Genomic DNA, 21,970 nt, shown 5'->3' with positions numbered 1-21,970 from the left:
GGGGGGCCCGGCCGATCCAATTTTTCCCTGACGGTGAGGGGAAAAGGGTGCGTGGCCAAAGGGGGGAAATGGGGCGTGGCCAAAGGTGGGGGCCTGGCCGATCCAATTTTTCCCCGGCGGCGAGGGGAAAAGTGGGCGTGGCCAAAGGGGGGCCCGGCCGATCCAATTTTTCCCCGGCGGCGAGGGGAGAAGGGGGCGTGGCCAAAGGGGGGAAAAGGGGGCGTGGCCAAAGGGGGGGCTCGGCCGATCCAATTTTTCCTCGGCGGCGAGGGGAAAAGTGGGCGTGGCCAAAGGGGGGGGCCCGGCCGATCCAATTTTTCCTCGGCGGCGAGGGGAAAAGTGGGCGTGGCCAAAGGGGGGGGCCCTGCCGATCCAATTTTTCCTCGGCGGCGAGGGGAAAAGTGGGCGTGGCCAAAGGGGGGGGCCCTGCCGATCCAATTTTTCCCCGGCGGCGAGGGGAAAAGGGGGCAAGGGGGTGTGGCCAAAGGGGGGAAAGGGGCATGGCCAAAGGGGGCGTGGCCAAAGGGGGCGGCCCGGCCGATCCAATTTTTTCCCGGCGGCGAGGGGAAAAGGGGGCGTGGCCAAAGGGGGGGAAAGGGGGCGTGGCCAAAGGGGGGGAAAGGGGGCGTGGCCAAAGGGGAACCCGGCCAATCCAATTTATCCCCGGCGGCGAGGGGAATGGGGGCGTGGCTAAAGGGGGGGTTGGGAGTTGTTGGGGGGAGTTGTTGGGAGAGGGCCTGTGCTGGGCTCTCTCCTGCATTCCCTCAGGCTGTTAGAGCCTGAGGGAATAGAATCTAAACACATGACCAGCAGATTGCTGGCATTTGGTGTGGCACAGCATGATGTAGGGGGGCCATGGCACCACTGCTATTGAACTATATGAAAACTGGTCAACTGCTGTATTGTATATTTGTTATATCTAAATATTCACTGATTTTCATGCATGTTACATTGTCACAATAAACTACATTATTATAGTTGGTTTGTAATGTGTGAAATACAAATCCTCTAATAAAGTGTACTCCAGGGTCTATAAGCGTTAAAATAGTGAGTAGCTCTTAGCATTAAATTAAGGGAAACAGTGCCAATATATCAATTCGATAATGTTTATAATGTTAAGATCATCACCATATAAATATCCTCACATTGTCTAGTGGAAGGCAAGCTGGATCCCTGGTGGTTTAGTATTGTGTTCGGCACCAATATCAGATGCAGACCACTTTAACAGCTCTCGGTGCTCCATCAATGACCAAAAGCACTAGGGAGCTCTTAAGTAGCTGAAGGAGGTGCAGACCACAAATGCTCCCTCAATGAAGTGAGGGGGCTCAGCCAGGGAGGCCAAACAGGACCCCACCAGCCCATGTCCAAACCCTAGGTGGAAGTCTCAAGGTTAATACAGTTCTGGTGGGAAGAGTAGCCGCAGTGGTCACACAAGGTATCTGCCAAACACAAACAAGATCAGATACTCCCTTTGAGTGGCAAGTCCACACGACCCACATACAATGAAGGATGAACTTTTAGTTCAAGTTCTGAACATGTTCTGAGCGCTCAGAACATCTAGTACCTATGAGAAGTGTTAAGCCAGAAGCCACCAATACAATAATGAAAATAAGTAGGAAGTCATTTCATTTGCTTTTAATTAAGCAGTCCTGTCAACATGCATACAAATGGGTTGTTACATTGTTTTATTATAACTGCCCCTTATATTTAAGATACAGTATTTACACTAACCAAGCCAGGTAACTTCTTTCAACTGTACTTTGTTTTGCAAGAAGCCATTTGGACTAGGCAGACAAGCTATAGCTACAGGGTCTGCAATGTCGTACAGGTGAGCAATAGGAGGTGCCAAGCTTGAGTTGTAAAGCCATTTGGTGAACACAAGGCATTGTAACTCAGAACATGGTGCTGCATATTCAGAAACTAGAACCTTCATCTTAGTGCAGGGATGAGAAAAAATTATACTATCATTTGGTCCACCCATGCTGTGTGCAATATATGCATTGAAAGACTGCTTCAACTGGAGAGTGTATATTAAACAGAAAGGTAAGGGAGTCATGGTAACTTGTGTGTCTCTAGGAGGACATCCAGCTCAGAGCTAAGCTCCCATGAGTTTTCCCCGGGGGCATAAAGCCAGCCTCACCAAGCATCTTCAGTGACACATCATCAGGTTTTATCACCAGCTTTGTAATACTACCATGATAGAGAGGCAGTCGGAGCCAAGCTTCCAGTGGGAGTTGTAGTGCCCTGTAGATGAAGATATACATTTTGTCAGTACATGGAAGGCATAAGACAAGTTTGTACAATATAGGTCTTGAGAGGTTATTTTTAATGCTGTAAAGCAGGATTCCCCAAACTCTGGCCCCCCAGATGTTGCTCAACTACAACCAGGGCCAGGCAAACTGCAAGGTGTGCGGTTTCTGCTCCCCAGCTTAATGAGACTGCGGCCAGAATATGACATCATATTCCAGCCGCGGAATCATTAAGTAGCGTGCGAGGGCGGGGGGGGGGGGGAGCAGAGAAAGCACAGCTCCCCCAGTGGCCGCCATCACAGCTCCCCCTGCGGCCACCAGCACAGACGGCTGTCTGCCCTGCATAACCCCCGGGCGCCCACAGGTAGTAGTAATGTGTGTCAGTGTGTCTGTCATTAGTGGGTTTTTTTTTATTCACTTTCCCCACGCCATGCTGGTCTCCCCTCCACTGGCCCTGCCTCTATGGCTGAGATCATCAAGCTTGATGATCTCAGCCAATCCAATGCTTTGCCATAGGATTAGCTGCAAAAAGCTACACCAATCATCATCTCCTCATAGAGATGCATTGAATCACTGTATCTCTATGGGGAATGTTCAGTGCCTCCAGAGCGTGGAGGCCCTTAATGTAGAAACACAGGAAGCACCTCTAGTGACCCTCTGAGTGATTGCATTGCTTCAAAGTGACAAACACTGCCTTTTCTCTGAAAGGTCAGTTTATACATTAAAAAGCCTGCAGGGACAGGCTATAGACACCAGTACCACTACAATAAGCTGTGTGCGCGCGCTTGCTAGTGAGTGAGCTTGTGTTTTTATGTCAATGAGATCATTTATATCAATTAGCTTGTCTGTCTGCATGCGAGTATGCTTACTGTATAATTAAACAGTTACTCTGAAAGGACCAATATTTTATATTAGAAAAGAATCTCTCGACATAACCTTACATGGCGCAATGATTTATGGAGCTGGCATAAATTTTTTTACAGGGCAGCTTTGTATCCCCAGCCGGCCCTGACTACAACTCTTATGATTCTATGAATTAAATGGTCTGAGAATCATGGGAGTTGTAGTTCAGCAACATCTGGAGGGCTGGAGTTTACGGAAGCCTGCTGTAAAGGCTGTCAGTTTAGTACATGCCATCCAATTACCACAAGATTTGATAACATTTGGATGAAAACCTGTTAAATAAGCAGCACAGTTCATTATAGTAAAAATGGCACACAATTTTACAATACTGGATTCTCATTTCAATTTTGTATAGTTGTTCTGGGTTTAGTGTACTCCATTTACTTTGTTAAATAAGGGTGTTTAAAGAAAAACAAAAAATGCAGGTTAGGAATAGAGGGCCTGGAAGATACCTGTGGTGACCACAGATGATTTAGAATGATAAGTGGAAGCAGTTTACCTGCATACAAAGTAGCGGATCACATTATCATGGCAGACTATTATTTCATAACTGTCTTTTGTTTGTTCTGGATCTGCACGGAGGATGTACTTCCTGAATGCAGCCTCAATGCGTGGGCCATCTTTAAAATACTAAGATGGAGACAACGACCAGGGTTAAAAGCAGAAACAGAACGCACACCAGAAACGCTTTAAAAATAGTCACCACTAGATATAGCTTACAGAAAGATCTGGTATCCACTTGGATTCCGCAGGAACTGGTCGGATTGGAGGTCCTTCGTGAAGCAGACTGGAGCTGCACATTTTAATATCTATAAGAAGATTAAAGAAAGCCAAACCACCAACAAAACAGCTCAATAACGGTTATTCTGCAACTATTCAAAATATGCATAGGCAGCAAGAATTGGGATTTCAGAGGTCTACATGCAGCAGCCTAATCCCACATGTGCAATAGAGGGTCCAGTAAAACCTTTCCTTCCCCTGTACACATGGCTCACCTGGTAAATTCTGACTGATGATATCAGCAGTTTCTGTGGATCTGGTCAATGACGAATAAATAATGCAGCTAAAGTTATTCCCTTCACTTGCAAGAAGTGCCAGACGCTGTCCTGTTAGGCTGGCCTGTTCACGCCCTGTAGAAAGAAAGACAGCATGTAGCTTGTTAAAGGAACTAGCAAGTACCATAACCACTACAGCTGTTCTGGTGCCTAGAATGCCCCACCCCCTCCATTCCTGCAGCTTACACTCACGCTCCTTCTCTGTAATGACCAGCTTTAGACGATAGGTGTGGATCATTCTGAAACGTGGTGCAAACAGGGTACAGTCACCAATACAATGTGCCAAAAACAAGACAGAACTGAAACTATGTTTCCAGCTTGGCTATGCCATTTCTATTCAAATTTTGCACTTAACAGAAATTATCCCATTATTTCAATGTAGCAGCTAGGATGTTACAAACCCCAATATAGGATGCTGAGCAATCACATTGCAATGTTGGTTTTAAAAACTCGACTTCTGAGTAGGTTACTAAAATGAACATTTAAAAAAAGTCATCTTAGGTTAAATAACCTGCAGTTATCCCTGGAACAGTTAAATGAACTGTGTCACGAACGCACCCTACTCCAAGAGTGTGCGTGACGTAGTTGTGGTGGTGAAAGGGTTAAAGTACACTATTTGTCTGCACTAGACCGGAAATAATGACAAAATCCCCCTTTTAACACCACCCACACTTAAACATAATAATATAACCATTACTATCTTAACGCTGCCACCACCAAGACAATTTATAAATGGGGTGCCTTGGTCCCCCAGGTAAATCAACAATAAAACCCACCAAATATGACAGCACAATATCTATGTAATTACAAAAATACTAACTAGTCTCTTCAGGTAACGTGATTCTTAACCAGACAAAGGTAGAACTTAATAAATGAATGTTTATTATGAGCAAAAATAGTCACAGTGCATATAACAATATATAATAAACAAATTATTTACACCAACAACAGATAAAAACAAAAAGGATAAAATAACAGAAGTCCTAATTACTCACTTAGGTTTTTCAAAGTACAACTTCTGTCCAGGGGGTCTCTGGCAAGGAAGGATGATGGTGACTCACTCAAAATTAGATCTTGGCCCCAAGCAAGTACACACCACCCTTCAGGATCACAGGAGATATACCCTGTGGAATTATCACACCCCACCCAGGGGCGTACCTATAGTGATTCCTAGTGACCACCTCCTTTGTTCCAGAAACAGCAAGCCAAATATAAACTTTTTGGTTTTATCTCCTCTACTGTACCTGCCATAGAAATAATAATTGCCTCTATGAATTTGTTATTGTTTTCCCATTCCATAGACATGTTGCACGCCCCACCTGCGATCCAATAGGACAGACATCACAATTCCTGCCACACGGTTTAAGTTGTGCAACTCTATGTTTAGGCTTAATTAAAAGATTGGGCTTGTCCCATTCCAAATATAATAAAAATTAGGCTTTATTATTATTCTGTGGGGTAAATATGAATGTTTTTGTCCTTTCTTTGGATATGATACTGGAGCAAAGCTAAAATGGTATTTACATTTCAAAGAGTTTTACTCAGCACTTAATGGTACAGGCCAAATGGATGAAGAGACATTCAGACTTTTCCCAAGTGTAGAACCTCACACCTTGCAGAGCCTTGATTACTTCACATCCATATTAGTAAAACCCTTTCAACCTTGCTATGCCATCCACACTTCCCCTTCTGTCATCCAACCTCTGTGGGGTTCCCAGCTTCAAAAGATGTAACCCCTGTTGACCTCAGCAATAGCATCCTTTTGTGCCATTTACTACACAAATGGCATTAAAGGATAATATTTCATAATGTAATACAAAGTTATGCACCCTTGCCGTGACAAACTGCATGTTGTATTTGTTATGGGATCAGGAGTGCCCAGAAACCAACCTATTGTAAGTAGTGCAACACACCACCTCTCTTCCAGGTAGGATTTTGTCACAGATCCTGTAACCACAGCCATCTAGGGTAATGAAAGTCCAGGACACATCCAGCTCTGTTTTCAGATTTGGTAAAATATATATATATATATATATATATATATTTATATATATATATATATATATATATATATATATATATATATATATATATATATATATATATTTATTTGTGTTCGGGGCACTCTCATATGATATAGAATAAGATGGTTGTAGCGATGTAGCTTTAGGAATAATCGGTTGAGGTGTGCTGAAACCGACGTATGCTGTAGGCCGGTAAAAAGTGGGCAAAAAGAGAAATATTAATGCAAAACATTATACAGGATCATAGTGCATTTGTTAACCATCAGGTAGACATTTTAATGAAAGCTTCCTAATTCCTGAACCGGCTGTGGTATGTAAGTCGCATAAGCCTATGATTCCGAGCGGCCCCGTGTCTTTAACATGTGCGGGGATATCTTGGCTATATAGTGCATGAACTTACCTGTGGTAAGGACAGTATTGTACAGTGACAGTAATGGTTCAGTGGTGCGTATGGTGGCGTGCCCAAGAACGTAACCAGTACCTTAAACCGGACACCCAGCATTGCTTGTAAGATAGTAGGTTATATGCACTGGTTCACACATCTGACTCGTCTTAGTTTTAGGAAGGGACCGGACATAGTGGTATTGTGTGTTTTAGAACAATAAGAGGTCAACAGGCACTCTTGTTTATGATGTTTGCAGCTGATAGTGAGTTATACCTTGAGAAAGCAGTTAAAGGCTAGATACGTAGCAGTTTTGATGACTGCATTGGTGCATGGTCGAGTGGTTCTGATACGGTTTCAACATTGTATGTCTATGGCCAGTATTTAGTTGTAGCGGGAACGTCCGCTTGGCTACGTCTCTAAGTAAGGTATGGATGGGGTAGGAGGATAGGAACCTTTGTTGTTTGGGAAGGAGAAATACATATAGTGTTGAATGTCCGTGAGAAAGTTTAACCATGTTGTGCGAGAATTTTTAACTTAAGGTGGCAAAAGAAGTGAATGCCATAAATGGTGAAACCTCAAACCAGCTATCTAAGTCATGGTCCAACATGAAACGTATTGTATAAGTGGAAACCCTGTAGCAAGCGTGTTGAGTGCTGGTGGACAAGGCCAGTTTAGTCAGAGGTTCATGTAATCCATGACCATAAATGACCCCCTGCCATGGCGGCTGTCACGTCAGCTGCCACAGTAGTTTACCATTACGTGTGGTTAGGTCTGCCGTGGCTTGGTTGTCTAGGGACAGCCCCTGATCATCATGCGGGAGTGTGGAAAAAGCAAAGTGGTCTGAGATGAAAGCGCAGCCTGCGGTATGATGCGCATTGCAAATTTTAAGGAACCTGGCAGGGATTGTAGTTCCATGCAGTTGCGAGTACCAAGCAGGAGTTGGTAATTGGTGTTGTTGTGACTGTTCCTATTTCTCACGTGGTAACTTGTTGGCAAGGATGCCAAGTCAAGTTGTATGCCCAGGAATGTAACGATAGTGTCTGGGTCTTCTGTGACCTTAGGGAATACTGGGACCCCCAAGTGTTCCTTGAAGCTTCTAGAGGGAAAGGCGTTCCTTTTGACCAACAAGAAATCATCTCGGGAGTGTATGACTGTGGGGCATCTGGATATGTTTAACCACAACCAGCAAATAGTTCTACGAATATATTTAAGATTGTGGCTGCTCTTGACCCGAAAGTTAAGCAGGAGAAGAAATATATGACTGCTGCCCATAAGTGCCAGTGTAGGGTGGATGATGGCAGTCTGAAATGCGTTGTGATATCAGTTTTACTTAACCAGGCTTCCCCCGCTGCTTGAGTGATAGCTGTAATGGTATGAACAATAGTGGCATGCTGTAATGAAGACTCCTCAGAAGGGTATGAGGGAGTTGAGACTTGGGGTAGCCAAGGCGTGAGGTGCAGATAAGTCTATGATCAGTTACAGTGTGAGGGAAGATTCCCTGTGACAATCCCAATGGGATTGCGCCACGCAGTAAATGGTGTAGATCGGAGAGGCCCAAGTAGAAATCTTTCTGCCATTCTTGGGCCATGAGTGTATTGCTAGCTGTTGGATGCTGCTGTGATGACTGCAAGTTAGGGCATTCTAGATTTCCCCAAAAGTATATGGCAATACCTGTTCGGAAGGCCTTTAAAATTGGAGATTAGGAAATCAACTAAATGTCTGGAAGGGTGATGAGTTAGAAAGTACTGGAAATGCATAATGTTTACAGACGTGAAGTAATGTTCAGGGTACATTCATTGGGACACATGGTTTCCATGTGCCCTGACGTATTGGGAACATACCTGCCACAGTCTGCATGCACTGAAACTACTTGTGCCAACATGGAAATTGTTGCAAATCTGGGATTTGCCAAAGAGAGACGACCCAATTGTCTCTGGTAGTTCTGAGGTGCTAGAGCTTGGAGCCTGAAACGTGATCGTCCGCTGTGTTAGGACAAAATTGTCGTGTGGGACTAGAAACATCCTCTCCAAGTGAAAGAAGAAGATAGCCATTATTATATGAACCCACAGTGTGCTAGTACTGGTTTGCTAGCTAAAGCCGCATGGCGAAACAATTAATCCTTTGTTTTGTGACAGGTGAGGCCCTGCTAGTTGCCAAGTGGCTTGAGAGGCTCTATCTATGCAATGGCGCGAGGGAATTTTGTGGCCACCAACGTAATGGCAAGATGTTGGCCTCTCGGTGACTGTAACCAGACAAAAGGGGAGGGGAGTGACAGGTGAGGCCCTCTCTATATACCATGCAAGGCGGCTAGCTCACAAGTGGCCCGATGGGTGTTTGCCTCCGAGCGTTGAGGCGGGGTGTTGGCCTCGCGGGACCACTATACGACAGGCGTAGATGCCAAGAAAGGGGAATACCCAGGGCTCGAGTCCTGCAGGAACGCACGGGAACGGCGTTCCTGCACTTTTTCCAAAGCAGGAACGCCGTTCCCGCTAGTGATCCTGCAGGACCTGCCCTGCTACCTGCGCACACAGGAGCCCTCCTCACACGCTGTGTTTCCTCTCCAGCACTAATTCTCGCGATACCCGCGGCTGTAAGAGCGTTACCATGGCAACGCTCCGCACAGGGAAGTCTCGCGAGAATTAGTGCTGGAGAGGAAACACAGCGTGAGGGCCCCTGTATGCAGCGGCTGCTTCCCTCCACCGGACCACCCGGCGATCTCCCCCCCTCCCTGACAAGGTAAGAAGCAGGGAGGGGGGAATAAAACAAAAAAACACATAAGGTTTAAAAAACAAATGCTTCCCCCCATCATCCAGCACACACACAATCCAGCACACACACATAATCCAGCGCACACACACACACATAATCCAGCGCACACACACACACACACACACACACACAATCCAGCACACACACACACACATAATCCAGCACACACACACACACACACACACATAATCCAGCACACACACACACAATCCAGCACATACACACACACATAATCCAGCACACACACACATAATCCAGCACACACACACACACATAATCCAGCACACACACACACACATAATCCAGCACACACACACACACACATAATCCAGCACACACACACATAATCCAGCACACACACACACATAATCCAGCACACACACACACATAATCCAGCACACACACACACACACATAATCCAGCACACACACACACATAATCCAGCACACACACACACACACACACAATCCAGCACACACACACACATAATCCAGCACACACACACACACATCATCCAGCGCACACAGACACACATCATCCAGCACGCACACACACACACACTTCATCCAGTTCACACACACTTCATCATCCAGCACACACACACACTTCATCATCCAGCACACACACACACACACACACATCATCCAGCACACACACACACATCATCCAGCACACACACACACACATCATCCAGCACACACACACACACATCATCCAGCACACACACACACACACACACACATCATCCAGCACACACACACACACACACACACATCATCCAGCGCACACACACACATCATCCAGCACACACACACACACCATCCAGCACACACACACACACACATCATCCAGCACACACATGCACATCATCCAGCACACACATGCACATCATCCAGCACACACACACACACATCATCCAGCACACACACACACACACACATCATCCAGCACACACACACACACACACATCATCCAGCACACACACACACACATCATCCAGCACACACACACACACACATCATCCAGCACACACACACACACACCATCCAGCACACACACACACACACATCATCCAGCACACACACACACTACATTCATTATACACACTCTGCACTCACAACAAACACACTACATTCATTATACACACTCTGCACTCACTACAAACACACTAAATTTATTATACACACTGCACTTACTACAAACACACTACATTCATTATACACACTCTGCATTCACTATACACACTTTGCACTCACTACACACTACATTCATTATACACACTGCACTCACTACACACACTACATTCATTATACACATTCTGCACTCACTACAAACACACTACATTCATTATACACATTCTGCACTCACTACAAACACACTACATTCATTATACACACTCTGCGCTCACCACAAACACACTACATTTACTATACACAATCTGCACTCACTACAAACACACTACATTCATTATACACACACTGCACTCACAACAAACACACTTCATTATACACACACTGCACTCACAACAAACACACTACATTCATTATACACACACTGCACTCACAACAAACACACTACATTCATTATACACACTCTGCACTCACAACAAACACACTACATTCATTATACACACTCTGCACTCACTACAAACACACTAAAGTTATTATACACACTGCACTCACTACAAACACACTACATTCATTATACACACTGCACTCACTACAAACACACTACATTCATTATCCATACTCTGCATTCACTACAAACACACTACATTCATTATACACACCCTGCACTGCACTATATGCATAGGAGTGTAATTTTATTTTTTTAAGTTCCCTCCCTCCCCCTCCTTAAAAAAAATAAATAAAAAAAATGATTACCTTCCTATGCATATAGTGCAGTCCAGGAATCTTGGGTGAGTTCCCACACTTTTTTCCCCAGGACTTGACCCCTGGGAATACCTATTGGAAACCTATAGTCCCTATTTGCCAGTACGCTAAGGATGTATCCAGGGGAAAACAGAAAATGTATGTAAATACCACATAAGCAGGTGTATATACCTGGTAGTATGATTAGATACCCTTACTGGTCGGAAAACAACTGTACCCGGAAACATGAGTGTAGTGAACCATGACTGGCTGCTGAATAACCTAATATGTGAAAGTACGTAATTGGAAGGACTTATATTTTACGCGTGCAACCATGCAAATATTCCGTAGGAGTCAGTATAAAAGCGAAAATGCTGTAGTTAGTTTGTTTGCTTATGAAGTGAAATAAAGTCTGAGAAGCCTGTAGTATACCGATTGACCAGTAGGGGTCAGCATGTAGGCTCGTGGTTCGTTGGTTTCTACATGAAATGCAATAATGTCTGAGAAGCCTGTAGTACATCGAATGACTGATAGGGGTCAGTGTGTAGGTGAAAATTTAGTGGTTTATACATGAAAATGCAAACAACGGTTAAGAAGCCTGTAGTACACAGAAATGACCGATAGGGGTCAGTGTGTACGCGAAAATGCAGTAGTTAGTTGGTTTGTACATGAAATTCAATAATGTCCGAGAAGCCTGTAGTATAACGAATGACCGGTAGGGGTCATTATGTGGGCAAAAATGCAGTGGTTAGTTGGTTTGTACATGAAATGCAATAATGTCTGAGAAGCCTGTAGTACACCGAATGACCGATAGGGGTCAGTGTGTAGGTGAAAATGCAGTGGTTTATTGGTTTGTACATGAAATGCAATAATGTCTAAGAAGCCTGTAGTACACCCAAAGACCGGTAGGGGACAGTGTGTAGGAGAAAAATTGTATTTCGTTTGTAGTTTTAACCGCACAGATGATTATAACCCAACAGATTTTACATGAACAGCTAGGTAATGAAATAACCGTGCAAAACAAAAGGAAACCGTAAAGTGAGGACCCGTGCAGTGCTGAACGCCGTGGGAACTAATCCTGGCGCGACAGGTGGGTCAACTTACGGTTTGAGAGTCCCTTAGGCACCAAATGTGATGCTGACCAGAAAGAAAGCCACTGGATTAACGGAAAGCCCTGCAGCAGGATTCCTGGACAAAGCTTGGAGTATGAGACCTCATGGAGCAGAGGTGAAATCAAAATGGCGTCTCGTATGACCTGGAAGTGCTATTCGTTTGACCCACAAAGGAAAGTAGGGAAAGGGGGGGAAGTCCCTTTTGTAGGTCTATAGCCCCTCCCACAACTTCAGGCCATGAAATAAGTTTCAAAGTGGTAAATACCCCCATTTATGTAGGGGTGTATATGTTTTTTTGTTCCCTAATCCGGTTTTTAGATGGATTTTTAGTGGTATTATGAGAATGTGTGCTGCCATTTTAAGAAAAGAAATTGTCTTTTTTTATTTAGAATTTTAAATGTATATATCTACTTAAATTCATAATGCTAATTGAATAAAATAAGTTTTTGTAGAGTTTCTTATTGCCCACAGAAATATGTGAAAAACTCGGTTTAGGCAATATAACCCATTTTTGTTCCAAGTTTAAAAAAAAAAAAAAAAAAAACTATATATATATATATATATATATATTTTTTTTTTTCTCTTTTTAATATCTGAGACCCCATTTCTATCAGTTAGCACTGGGATCAGCAGTGCTACTAATAAGAGACTTATTTTGGACTTTGAAATGTTGATGAGAAAGGTTGTATTGATTTTAAAATGGTGGGTAACATGGACTGGTGTATATAAGACACAGGACAGTGGGAGGAAGCATCAGCCGTTTGACAAAGCCCTGTAGGTGGGGCGAAATGCATTACGGACCCGGAACCAGGAAGTGATTTGGAGACAGTCAGCAACAGCAGCCAGGATAGCAGCCGGAAGATTTTTTTACATTACATGAGTATATGGAACTTTCTTTGCGGTTTCCTGAGGCTGGTGAGCGGACTAACTACCTCCACAACAAGTTTTGCTGTTTTTAAATTTAAATTAATAAAGTATACTTACCTGAGATCCGGATTGCAAGCTTCCTTTCCACGGATCCCACGCACTCTAGGGGCTGATCCTCCCTGAGTGCTATAGCAACGAGTGGTGCTTTTACCACTCCAATCTTGTGAGTGTAACACCTAAAAGGCACCTCTGTTTGCTTTATTCTATATATTTATAAGTTAATTACTATGCTGCACTAGGAGCTCTTTTTCTGTTTTTGTCTCCTTAATAGGTGTCAGAGTGATTTCCAAGTTTGCAAGTATACCTACAGATTGTGCTTTGTTTCACCACAACCACTGTTTGTTTTTCAATTATTTATATTTCCACTCTGTAAACACCTCATTTTATGTACACAGGGTTACTTTCACTCTCTATAAGAGGTCCATAGTGAATACGAATTTATATATATATATTTAATTTTTTTTTTTTTGCGCACCATCACCACTGTAAGTTATTTTATGTTCAAATCGTTTTACCAGGATTTGTTTTTGTTGGTTGCTGCATGTACTAAGATCCTTCTCTCATTTGCGCCATCCTATTTATAATCGTTTTTTCTTGTGTGTGTGTTAGTGAGTGGGTTAGTGTTAGTGAGTGGATTAGTGTTAGTGAGTGTGTGTGTTAGTGTTAGAGTGTGTGTGTTAGTGTTAGAGTGTGTGTGTTAGTGAGTGTGTTAGTGAGTGTGTGTGTTAGTGTTAGAGTGTGTGTGTTAGTGTTAGTGAGTGTGTGTTAGTGTTAGTGTGTGTGTGTGTTAGTGAGTGTGTGTTAGTGAGTGTGTGTGTTAGTGAGTGTGTGTGTTAGTGTTAGTGAGTGTGTTAGTGTTAGTGAGTGTGTTAGTGTTAGTGAGTGTGTGTTAGTGTTAGTGTGTGTGTGTGTGTGTGTTAGTGTTAGTGTGTGTGTGTGTTAGTGAGTGTGTTAGTGTTAGTGAGTGTGTTAGTGTTAGTGAGTGTGTGTTAGTGAGTGTGTGTGTTAGTGAGTGTGTGTGTTAGTGAGTGTGTGTGTTAGTGAGTGTGTGTGTTAGTGTTAGTGAGTGTGTGTGTTAGTGAGTGTGTTAGTGTTAGTGAGTGTGTGTGTTAGAGTGTGTGTGTTAGTGAGTGTGTTAGTGTTAGTGAGTGTGTGTGTGTTAGAGTGTGTGTGTTAGTGAGTGTGTGTTAGTGTTAGTGAGTGTGTGTGTGTGTGTTAGTGAGTGTGTGTGTTTAGTGTTAGTGAGTGTGTGTTAGTGTTAGTGAGTGTGTGTGTGTTAGTGAGTGTGTGTTAGTGTTAGAGTGTGTGTGTTAGTGAGTGTGTTAGTGAGTGTGTTAGTGAGTGTGTGTGTTAGTGTTAGTGTGTGTGTTAGTGAGTGTGTTAGTGTTAGTGAGTGTGTGTTAGTGTTATTGTGTGTGTTAGTGAGTGTGTTAGTGTTAGTGAGTGTGTGTGTTAGTGTTAGTGTTAGTGTTAGATTGTGTTAGTGTTAGTGAGTGTGTGCGTTAGTGAGTGTGTGTGTTAGTGTTAGAGTGTGTGTGTTAGTGTGTGAGTGTGTTAGTGAGTGTGTTAGTGTTAGTGAGTGTGTGTTAGTGTGTGTGTGTGTGTTAGTGAGTGTGTGTTTGTGTTAGTGAGTGTGTTAGTGTTAGTGAGTGTGTGTGTTAGTGAGTGTGTGTGTTAGTGAGTGTGTGTGTTAGTGAGTGTGTGTGTTAGTGTTAGAGTGTGTGTGTTAGTGTTAGTGAGTGTGTTAGTGTTAGTGAGTGTGTGTGTTAGAGTGTGTGTGTTAGTGAGTGTGTGTTAGTGTTAGAGTGTGTGTGTGTTAGTGAGTGTGTTAGTGTTAGTGAGTGTGTGTGTGTGTGTGTGTGTGTTAGTGAGTGTGTGTTAGTGAGTGTGTGTTAGTGAGTGTGTGTGTTTAGTGAGTGTGTGTTAGTGTTAGAGTGTGTGTGTTAGTGTTAGTGTGTGTGTTAGTGAGTGTGTGTGTTAGTGTTAGTGTGTGTGTTAGTGAGTGTGTTAGTGTTAGTGAGTGTGTGTGTGTGTTAGTGAGTGTGTTAGTGTTAGTGAGTGTGTTAGTGTTAGTGAGTGTGTGTGTTAGTGAGTGTGTGTGTTAGAGTGTGTGTGTTAGTGAGTGTGTTAGTGAGTGTGTGTTAGTGTTAGAGTGTGTGTGTTAGTGAGTGTGTTAGTGAGTGTGTGTGTTAGTGTTAGAGTGTGTGTTTGTTAGTGTTAGAGTGTGTGTGTGTTAGTGTTAGTGTGTGTGTTAGTGAGTGTGTTAGTGTTAGTGAGTGTGTGTGTGTGTGTTAGTGAGTGTGTTAGTGTTAGTGAGTGTGTGTTAGTGTTAGTGTGTGTGTGTGTTAGTGTGTTAGTGTTAGTGAGTGTGTGTGTTAGTGAGTGTGTGTGTTAGTGTTAGTGTTAGATTGTGTGTGTTAGTGTTAGTGAGTGTGTGTTAGTGTTAGTGAGTGTGTGTGTTAGTGTTAGAGTGTGTGTGTTAGTGAGTGTGTTAGTGTTAGAGTGTGTGTGTTAGAGTGTGTGTGTTAGTGAGTGTGTGTGTTAGTGTTAGAGTGTGTGTGTTAGTGTTAGAGTGTGTGTGTTAGTGAGTGTGTTAGTGTTAGTGAGAGTGTTAGTGAGTGTGTGTGTTAGTGAGTGAGTGTGTTAGTGAGTGTGTTAGTGAATGTGTTAGTGTTGGTGTGTGTGTTAGTGAGAGTGTTAGTGAGTGTGTGTGGTAGTGAGTGTGTGTGGTAGTGAGTGTGTTAGTGTTAGTGAGTGTGTGTTAGTGTTAGAGTGTGTTAGTGTTAGAGTGTGTTAGTGAGTGTGTTAGTGTTAGTGAGTGTGTTAGTGTTAGTGAGTGTGTTAGTGTTAGTGAGTGTGTGTGTTAGTGAGTGTGTGTGTTAGTGTTAGAGTGTGTGTGTTAGTGAGTGTGTTAGTGAGTGTGTTAGTGAGTGTGTGTTAGTGTTAGAGTGTGTGTGTTAGTGTTAGTGAGTGTGTGTGTTAGTGTTAGTGAGTGTGTGTGTTAGTGAGTGTGTTAGTGTTAGAGTGTGTGTGTGTTAGTGTTAGAGTGTGTGTGTTAGTGTTAGAGTGTGTGTGTGTTAGTGAGTGTGTTAGTGAATGTGTGTGTTAGTGTTAGTGTTAGTGAGTGTGTGTGTTAGTGTTAGAGTGTGTGTGTTAGTGTTAGTGAGTGTGTGTTAGTGTTAGAGTGTGTGTGTTAGTGTGTGTGTGTGTTAGTGTGTGTGTGTGTTAGTGTGTGTGTTAGTGTTAGAGTGTGTGTGTTAGTGTTAGAGTGTGTGTGTTAGTGTTAGAGTGTGTGTGTTAGTGTGTGTGTTAGTGTTAGTGAGTGTGTGTGTTAGTGAGTGTGTTAGTGTTAGTGAGTGTGTGTGTGTTAGTGAGTGTGTGTTAGAGAGTGTGTGTGTTAGTGAGAGTGTTAGTTAGTGAGTGTGTTAGTGAGTGTGTGTGTGTTAGTGTTGGTGTGTGTGTGTTAGTGAGAGTGTGTGTTAGTGAGTGTGTTAGTGTGTGTGTGTGTGTTAGTGAGTGTGTGTGTTAGTGTTAGAGTGTGTGTGTTAGAGTGTGTGTGTTAGTGATAGTGAGTGTGTGTGTTAGTGATAGTGAGTGTGTGTGTTAGTGTTAGAGTGTGTGTGTTAGTGAGTGTGTGTGTTAGTGAGTGTGTGTGTTAGTGAGTGTGTGTGTGTTAGTGAGTGTGTTAGTGTTAGTGAGTGTGTGTTAGTGTTAGAGTGTGTGTGTTAGTGTGTGTGTGTTAGTGTGTGTGTGTGTTAGTGTGTGTGTGTGTTAGTGTGTGTGTGTGTTAGTGTGTGTGTTAGTGTTAGAGTGTGTGTGTTAGTGTTAGAGTGTGTGTGTTAGTGTGTGTGTTAGTGTTAGTGAGTGTGTGTGTTAGTGAGTGTGTTAGTGTTAGTGAGTGTGTGTGTGTTAGTGAGTGTGTGTTAGAGAGTGTGTGTGTTAGTGAGAGTGTTAGTTAGTGAGTGTGTTAGTGAGTGTGTTAGTGTTGGTGTGTGTGTGTTAGTGAGAGTGTGTGTTAGTGAGTGTGTTAGTGTGTGTGTGTGTTAGTGAGTGTGTGTGTTAGTGTTAGAGTGTGTGTGTTAGTGAGTGTGTGTGTTAGTGAGTGTGTGTGTGTTAGTGAGTGTGTTAGTGTTAGTGAGTGTGTGTTAGTGTTAGAGTGTGTTAGTGTTAGAGTGTGTTAGTGAGTGTGTTAGTGAGTGTGTTAGTGTTAGTGAGTGTGTTAGTGTTAGTGAGTGTGTGTGTTAGTGAGTGTGTGTGTTAGTGTTAGAGTGTGTGTGTTAGTGAGTGTGTTAGTGAGTGTGTTAGTGAGTGTGTTAGTGTGTGTGTTAGTGTTAGAGTGTGTGTGTTAGTGTTAGAGTGTGTGTGTTAGTGTGTGTGTTAGTGTTAGTGAGTGTGTGTGTTAGTGAGTGTGTTAGTGTTAGTGAGTGTGTGTGTGTGTTAGTGAGTGTGTGTTAGAGAGTGTGTGTGTTAGAGAGAGTGTTAGTTAGTGAGTGTGTTAGTGAGTGTGTGTGTGTTAGTGTTGGTGTGTGTGTGTTAGTGAGAGTGTGTGTTAGTGAGTGTGTTAGTGTGTGTGTGTGTGTTAGTGAGTGTGTGTGTTAGTGTTAGAGTGTGTGTGTTAGAGTGTGTGTGTTAGTGATAGTGAGTGTGTGTGTTAGTGATAGTGAGTGTGTGTGTTAGTGTTAGAGTGTGTGTGTTAGTGAGTGTGTGTGTTAGTGAGTGTGTGTGTTAGTGAGTGTGTGTGTTAGTGAGTGTGTGTGTGTTAGTGAGTGTGTTAGTGTTAGTGAGTGTGTTAGTGTTAGTGAGTGTGTGTGTTAGTGAGTGTGTGTGTTAGTGTTAGAGTGTGTGTGTTAGTGAGTGTGTTAGTGAGTGTGTTAGTGAGTGTGTTAGTGAGTGTGTGTTAGTGTTAGAGTGTGTGTGTTAGTGTTAGTGAGTGTGTGTGTTAGTGAGTGTGTTAGTGTTAGAGTGTGTGTGTGTTAGTGTTAGAGTGTGTGTGTTAGTGTTAGAGTGTGTGTGTGTTAGTGAGTGTGTTAGTGAATGTGTGTGTTAGTGTTAGTGTTAGTGAGTGTGTGTGTTAGTGTTAGAGTGTGTGTGTTAGTGTTAGTGAGTGTGTGTTAGTGTTAGAGTGTGTGTGTTAGTGTGTGTGTGTGTTAGTGTGTGTGTGTGTTAGTGTGTGTGTGTGTTAGTGTGTGTGTTAGTGTTAGAGTGTGTGTGTTAGTGTGTGTGTTAGTGTTAGTGAGTGTGTGTGTTAGTGAGTGTGTTAGTGTTAGTGAGTGTGTGTGTGTTAGTGAGTGTGTGTTAGAGAGTGTGTGTGTTAGTGAGAGTGTTAGTTAGTGAGTGTGTTAGTGAGTGTGTTAGTGTTGGTGTGTGTGTGTTAGTGAGAGTGTGTGTTAGTGAGTGTGTTAGTGTGTGTGTGTGTGTGTTAGTGAGTGTGTGTGTTAGTGTTAGAGTGTGTGTGTTAGAGTGTGTGTGTTAGTGATAGTGAGTGTGTGTGTTAGTGATAGTGAGTGTGTGTGTTAGTGTTAGAGTGTGTGTGTTAGTGAGTGTGTGTGTTAGTGAGTGTGTGTGTGTTAGTGAGTGTGTTAGTGTTAGTGAGTGTGTGTTAGTGTTAGAGTGTGTTAGTGTTAGAGTGTGTTAGTGAGTGTGTTAGTGTTAGTGAGTGTGTTAGTGTTAGTGAGTGTGTGTGTTAGTGAGTGTGTGTGTTAGTGTTAGAGTGTGTGTGTTAGTGAGTGTGTTAGTGAGTGTGTTAGTGAGTGTGTTAGTGAGTGTGTGTTAGTGTTAGAGTGTGTGTGTTAGTGTTAGAGTGTGTGTGTTAGTGTTAGTGAGTGTGTGTTAGTGTTAGTGAGTGTGTGTTAGTGTTAGAGTGTGTGTGTTAGTGTTAGTGAGTGTGTGTGTTAGTGAGTGTGTTAGTGTTAGAGTGTGTGTGTGTTAGTGTTAGAGTGTGTGTGTGTTAGTGAGTGTGTTAGTGAGTGTGTGTGTTAGTGTTAGTGTTAGTGAGTGTGTGTGTTAGTGTTAGAGTGTGTGTGTTAGTGTTAGTGAGTGTGTGTTAGTGTTAGAGTGTGTGTGTGTTAGTGTGTGTGTGTGTTAGTGTGTGTGTTAGTGTTAGAGTGTGTGTGTTAGTGTTAGAGTGTGTGTGTTAGTGTGTGTGTTAGTGTTAGTGAGTGTGTGTGTTAGTGAGTGTGTTTGTGTTAGTGAGTGTGTGTGTTAGTGAGAGTGTTAGTTAGTGAGTGTGTTAGTGAGTGTGTTAGTGTTGGTGTGTGTGTGTTAGTGAGAGTGTGTGTTAGTGAGTGTGTTAGTGTGTGTGTGTGTGTTAGTGAGTGTGTGTGTTAGTGTTAGAGTGTGTGTGTTAGAGTGTGTGTGTTAGTGATAGTGAGTGTGTGTGTTAGTGTTAGTGAGTGTGTGTGTTAGTGAGTGTGTGTGTTAGTGAGTGTGTGTGTTAGTGAGTGTGTTAGTGTTAGTGTTAGTGAGAGTGTGTTAGTGTTAGAGTGTGTTAGTGAGTGTGTTAGTGTTAGTGAGTGTGTTAGTGTTAGTGAGTGTGTTAGTGTTAGTGAGTGTGTGTGTTAGTGAGTGTGTGTGTTAGTGTTAGAGTGTGTGTGTTAGTGAGTGTGTTAGTGAGTGTGTTAGTGAGTGTGTGTTAGTGTTAGAGTGTGTGTGTTAGTGTTAGAGTGTGTGTGTTAGTGTTAGTGAGTGTGTGTGTTAGTGTTGGTGAGTGTGTGTGTTAGTGAGTGTGTTAGTGTTAGAGTGTGTGTGTGTTAGTGTTAGAGTGTGTGTGTTAGTGTTAGAGTGTGTGTGTGTTAGTGAGTGTGTTAGTGAGTGTGTGTGTTAGTGTTAGTGAGTGTGTGTGTTAGTGTTAGAGTGTGTGTGTTAGTGTTAGAGTGTGTGTGTTAGTGTTAGTGAGTGTGTGTTAGTGTTAGAGTGTGTGTGTTAGTGTGTGTGTGTGTTAGTGTGTGTTAGTGTGTGTGTGTGTGTGTGTTAGTGTGTGTGTTAGTGTGTGTGTTAGTGTTAGAGTGTGTGTGTGTTAGTGTGTGTGTTAGTGTTAGTGAGTGTGTGTGTTAGTGAGTGTGTTAGTGTTAGTGAGTGTGTGTGTTAGTGAGTGTGTGTTAGTGAGTGTGTTAGTGAGTGTGTTAGTGTTGGTGTGTGTGTGTTAGTGAGTGTGTGTGTTAGTGTTAGAGTGTGTGTGTTAGAGTGTGTGTGTTAGTGATAGTGAGTGTGTGTGTTAGTGAGTGTGTGTGTTAGTGAGTGTGTGTGTTAGTGAGTGTGTGTGTTAGTGAGTGTGTGTGTTAGTGAGTGTGTGTGTGTTAGTGAGTGTGTGTGTTAGTGAGTGTGTGTGTTAGTGAGTGTGTGTGTGTTAGTGAGTGTGTGTGTTAGTGTTAGAGTGTGTGTGTTAGTGTTAGAGTGTGTGTGTTAGTGAGTGTGTTAGTGTTAGTGAGAGTGTTAGTGAGTGTGTGTGTTAGTGAGAGTGTTAGTGAGTGTGTGTGTTAGTGTGTGTGTTAGTGAGTGTGTTAGTGAGTGTGTTAGTGAGTGTGTTAGTGAGTGTGTTAGTGAGTGTGTTAGTGAGTGTGTTAGTGAGTGTGTTAGTGAGTGTGTTAGTGAGTGTGTTAGTTAGTGAGTGTGTTAGTGAGAGTGTGTGTTAGTGAGTGTGTTAGTGAGTGTGTTAGTGTGTGTGTGTGTTAGTGAGTGTGTGTGTTAGTGAGTGTGTGTGTTAGTGAGTGTGTGTGTTAGTGAGTGTGTTAGTGAGTGTGTTAGTGAGTGTGTTAGTGTTGGTGTGTGTGTTAGTGAGTGTGTGTGTTAGTGTGTGTGTTAGTGAGTGTGTTAGTTAGTGAGTGTGTGTGTTAGTGAGTTTTGTAGTGTTAGTGAGTGTGTGTGTTAGTGTTAGAGTGTGTGTGTTAGTGAGTGTGTTAGTGAGTGTGTTAGTGAGTGTGTTAGTGAGTGTGTTAGTGTTAGAGCGTGTGTGTTAGTGAGTGTGTGTGTGTTAGTGAGTGTGTTAGTGAGTGTGTTAGTGAGTGTGTTAGTGAGTGTGTTAGTGTTGGTGTGTGTGTTAGTGTTAGTGTGTGTTAGTGTTAGTGAGTGTGTGTGTTGGTGTGAGTGTGTGTGTTGGTGTGTGTGTGTGTGTTAGTGTTGGTGTGTGTGTTAGTGTTGGAGTGTGTGTTAGTGTTAGTGAGTGTGTGTGTTAGTAAGTGTGTTAGTGTTAGAGTGTGTTAGTGTTAGTGAGTGTGTGAGTTAGTGAGTGTGTTAGTGTTAGTGAGTGTGTGTTAGTGTTAGTGAGTGTGTGTTAGTGTTAGAGTGTGTGTGTTAGTGAGTGTGTTAGTGAGTGTGTTAGTGAGTGTGTGTGTTAGTGTGTGTGTTAGTGTGTGTGTTAGTGAGTGTGTTAGTGTTAGTGTGTGTTAGTGTTAGTGAGTGTGTTAGTGTTAGAGTGTGTGTGTTAGTGAGTGTGTGTTAGTGAGTGTGTTAGTGTTAGTGAGAGTGTTAGTGAGTGTGTGTGTTAGTGAGTGAGTGTGTTAGTGAGTGTGTTAGTGAGTGTGTTAGTGAGTGTGTTAGTGAGTGTGTTAGTGAATGTGTTAGTGAATGTGTTAGTGTTGGTGTGTGTGTTAGTGAGTGTGTTAGTGTTAGTGAGTGTGTGTGTTAGTGAGTGTGTGTGTTAGTGTTAGAGTGTGTGTGTGTTAGTGAGTGTGTGTGTT

General features: G+C 43.0%; 1 protein-coding gene across 1 annotated transcript; it reads right to left on the bottom strand.

The window, feature by feature from the left end:
- Positions 1-1,652: 1,652 nt before the first annotated feature.
- LOC134573675 (serine/threonine-protein phosphatase PGAM5, mitochondrial-like) lies at positions 1,653-12,639 on the bottom strand. The gene is made up of 6 exons (XM_063433457.1): positions 12,634-12,639; positions 12,361-12,469; positions 4,148-4,282; positions 3,873-3,961; positions 3,652-3,782; positions 1,653-2,244 (listed from the first exon to the last, which is right to left on the bottom strand). Exons 1-6 carry the CDS (start codon positions 12,637-12,639, stop codon positions 2,073-2,075), a joined length of 642 nt encoding a protein of 213 aa, XP_063289527.1. The 3' UTR covers positions 1,653-2,072.
- Between the last annotated feature and the right edge of the window lie 9,331 nt (positions 12,640-21,970).

The sequence above is a fragment of the Pelobates fuscus genome, chromosome 9 (assembly GCF_036172605.1).
Source record: "Pelobates fuscus isolate aPelFus1 chromosome 9, aPelFus1.pri, whole genome shotgun sequence".
Classification (NCBI taxonomy): Eukaryota; Metazoa; Chordata; class Amphibia; order Anura; family Pelobatidae; genus Pelobates; species Pelobates fuscus.
This window is presented reverse-complemented; position numbering and strand designations above follow the sequence as displayed.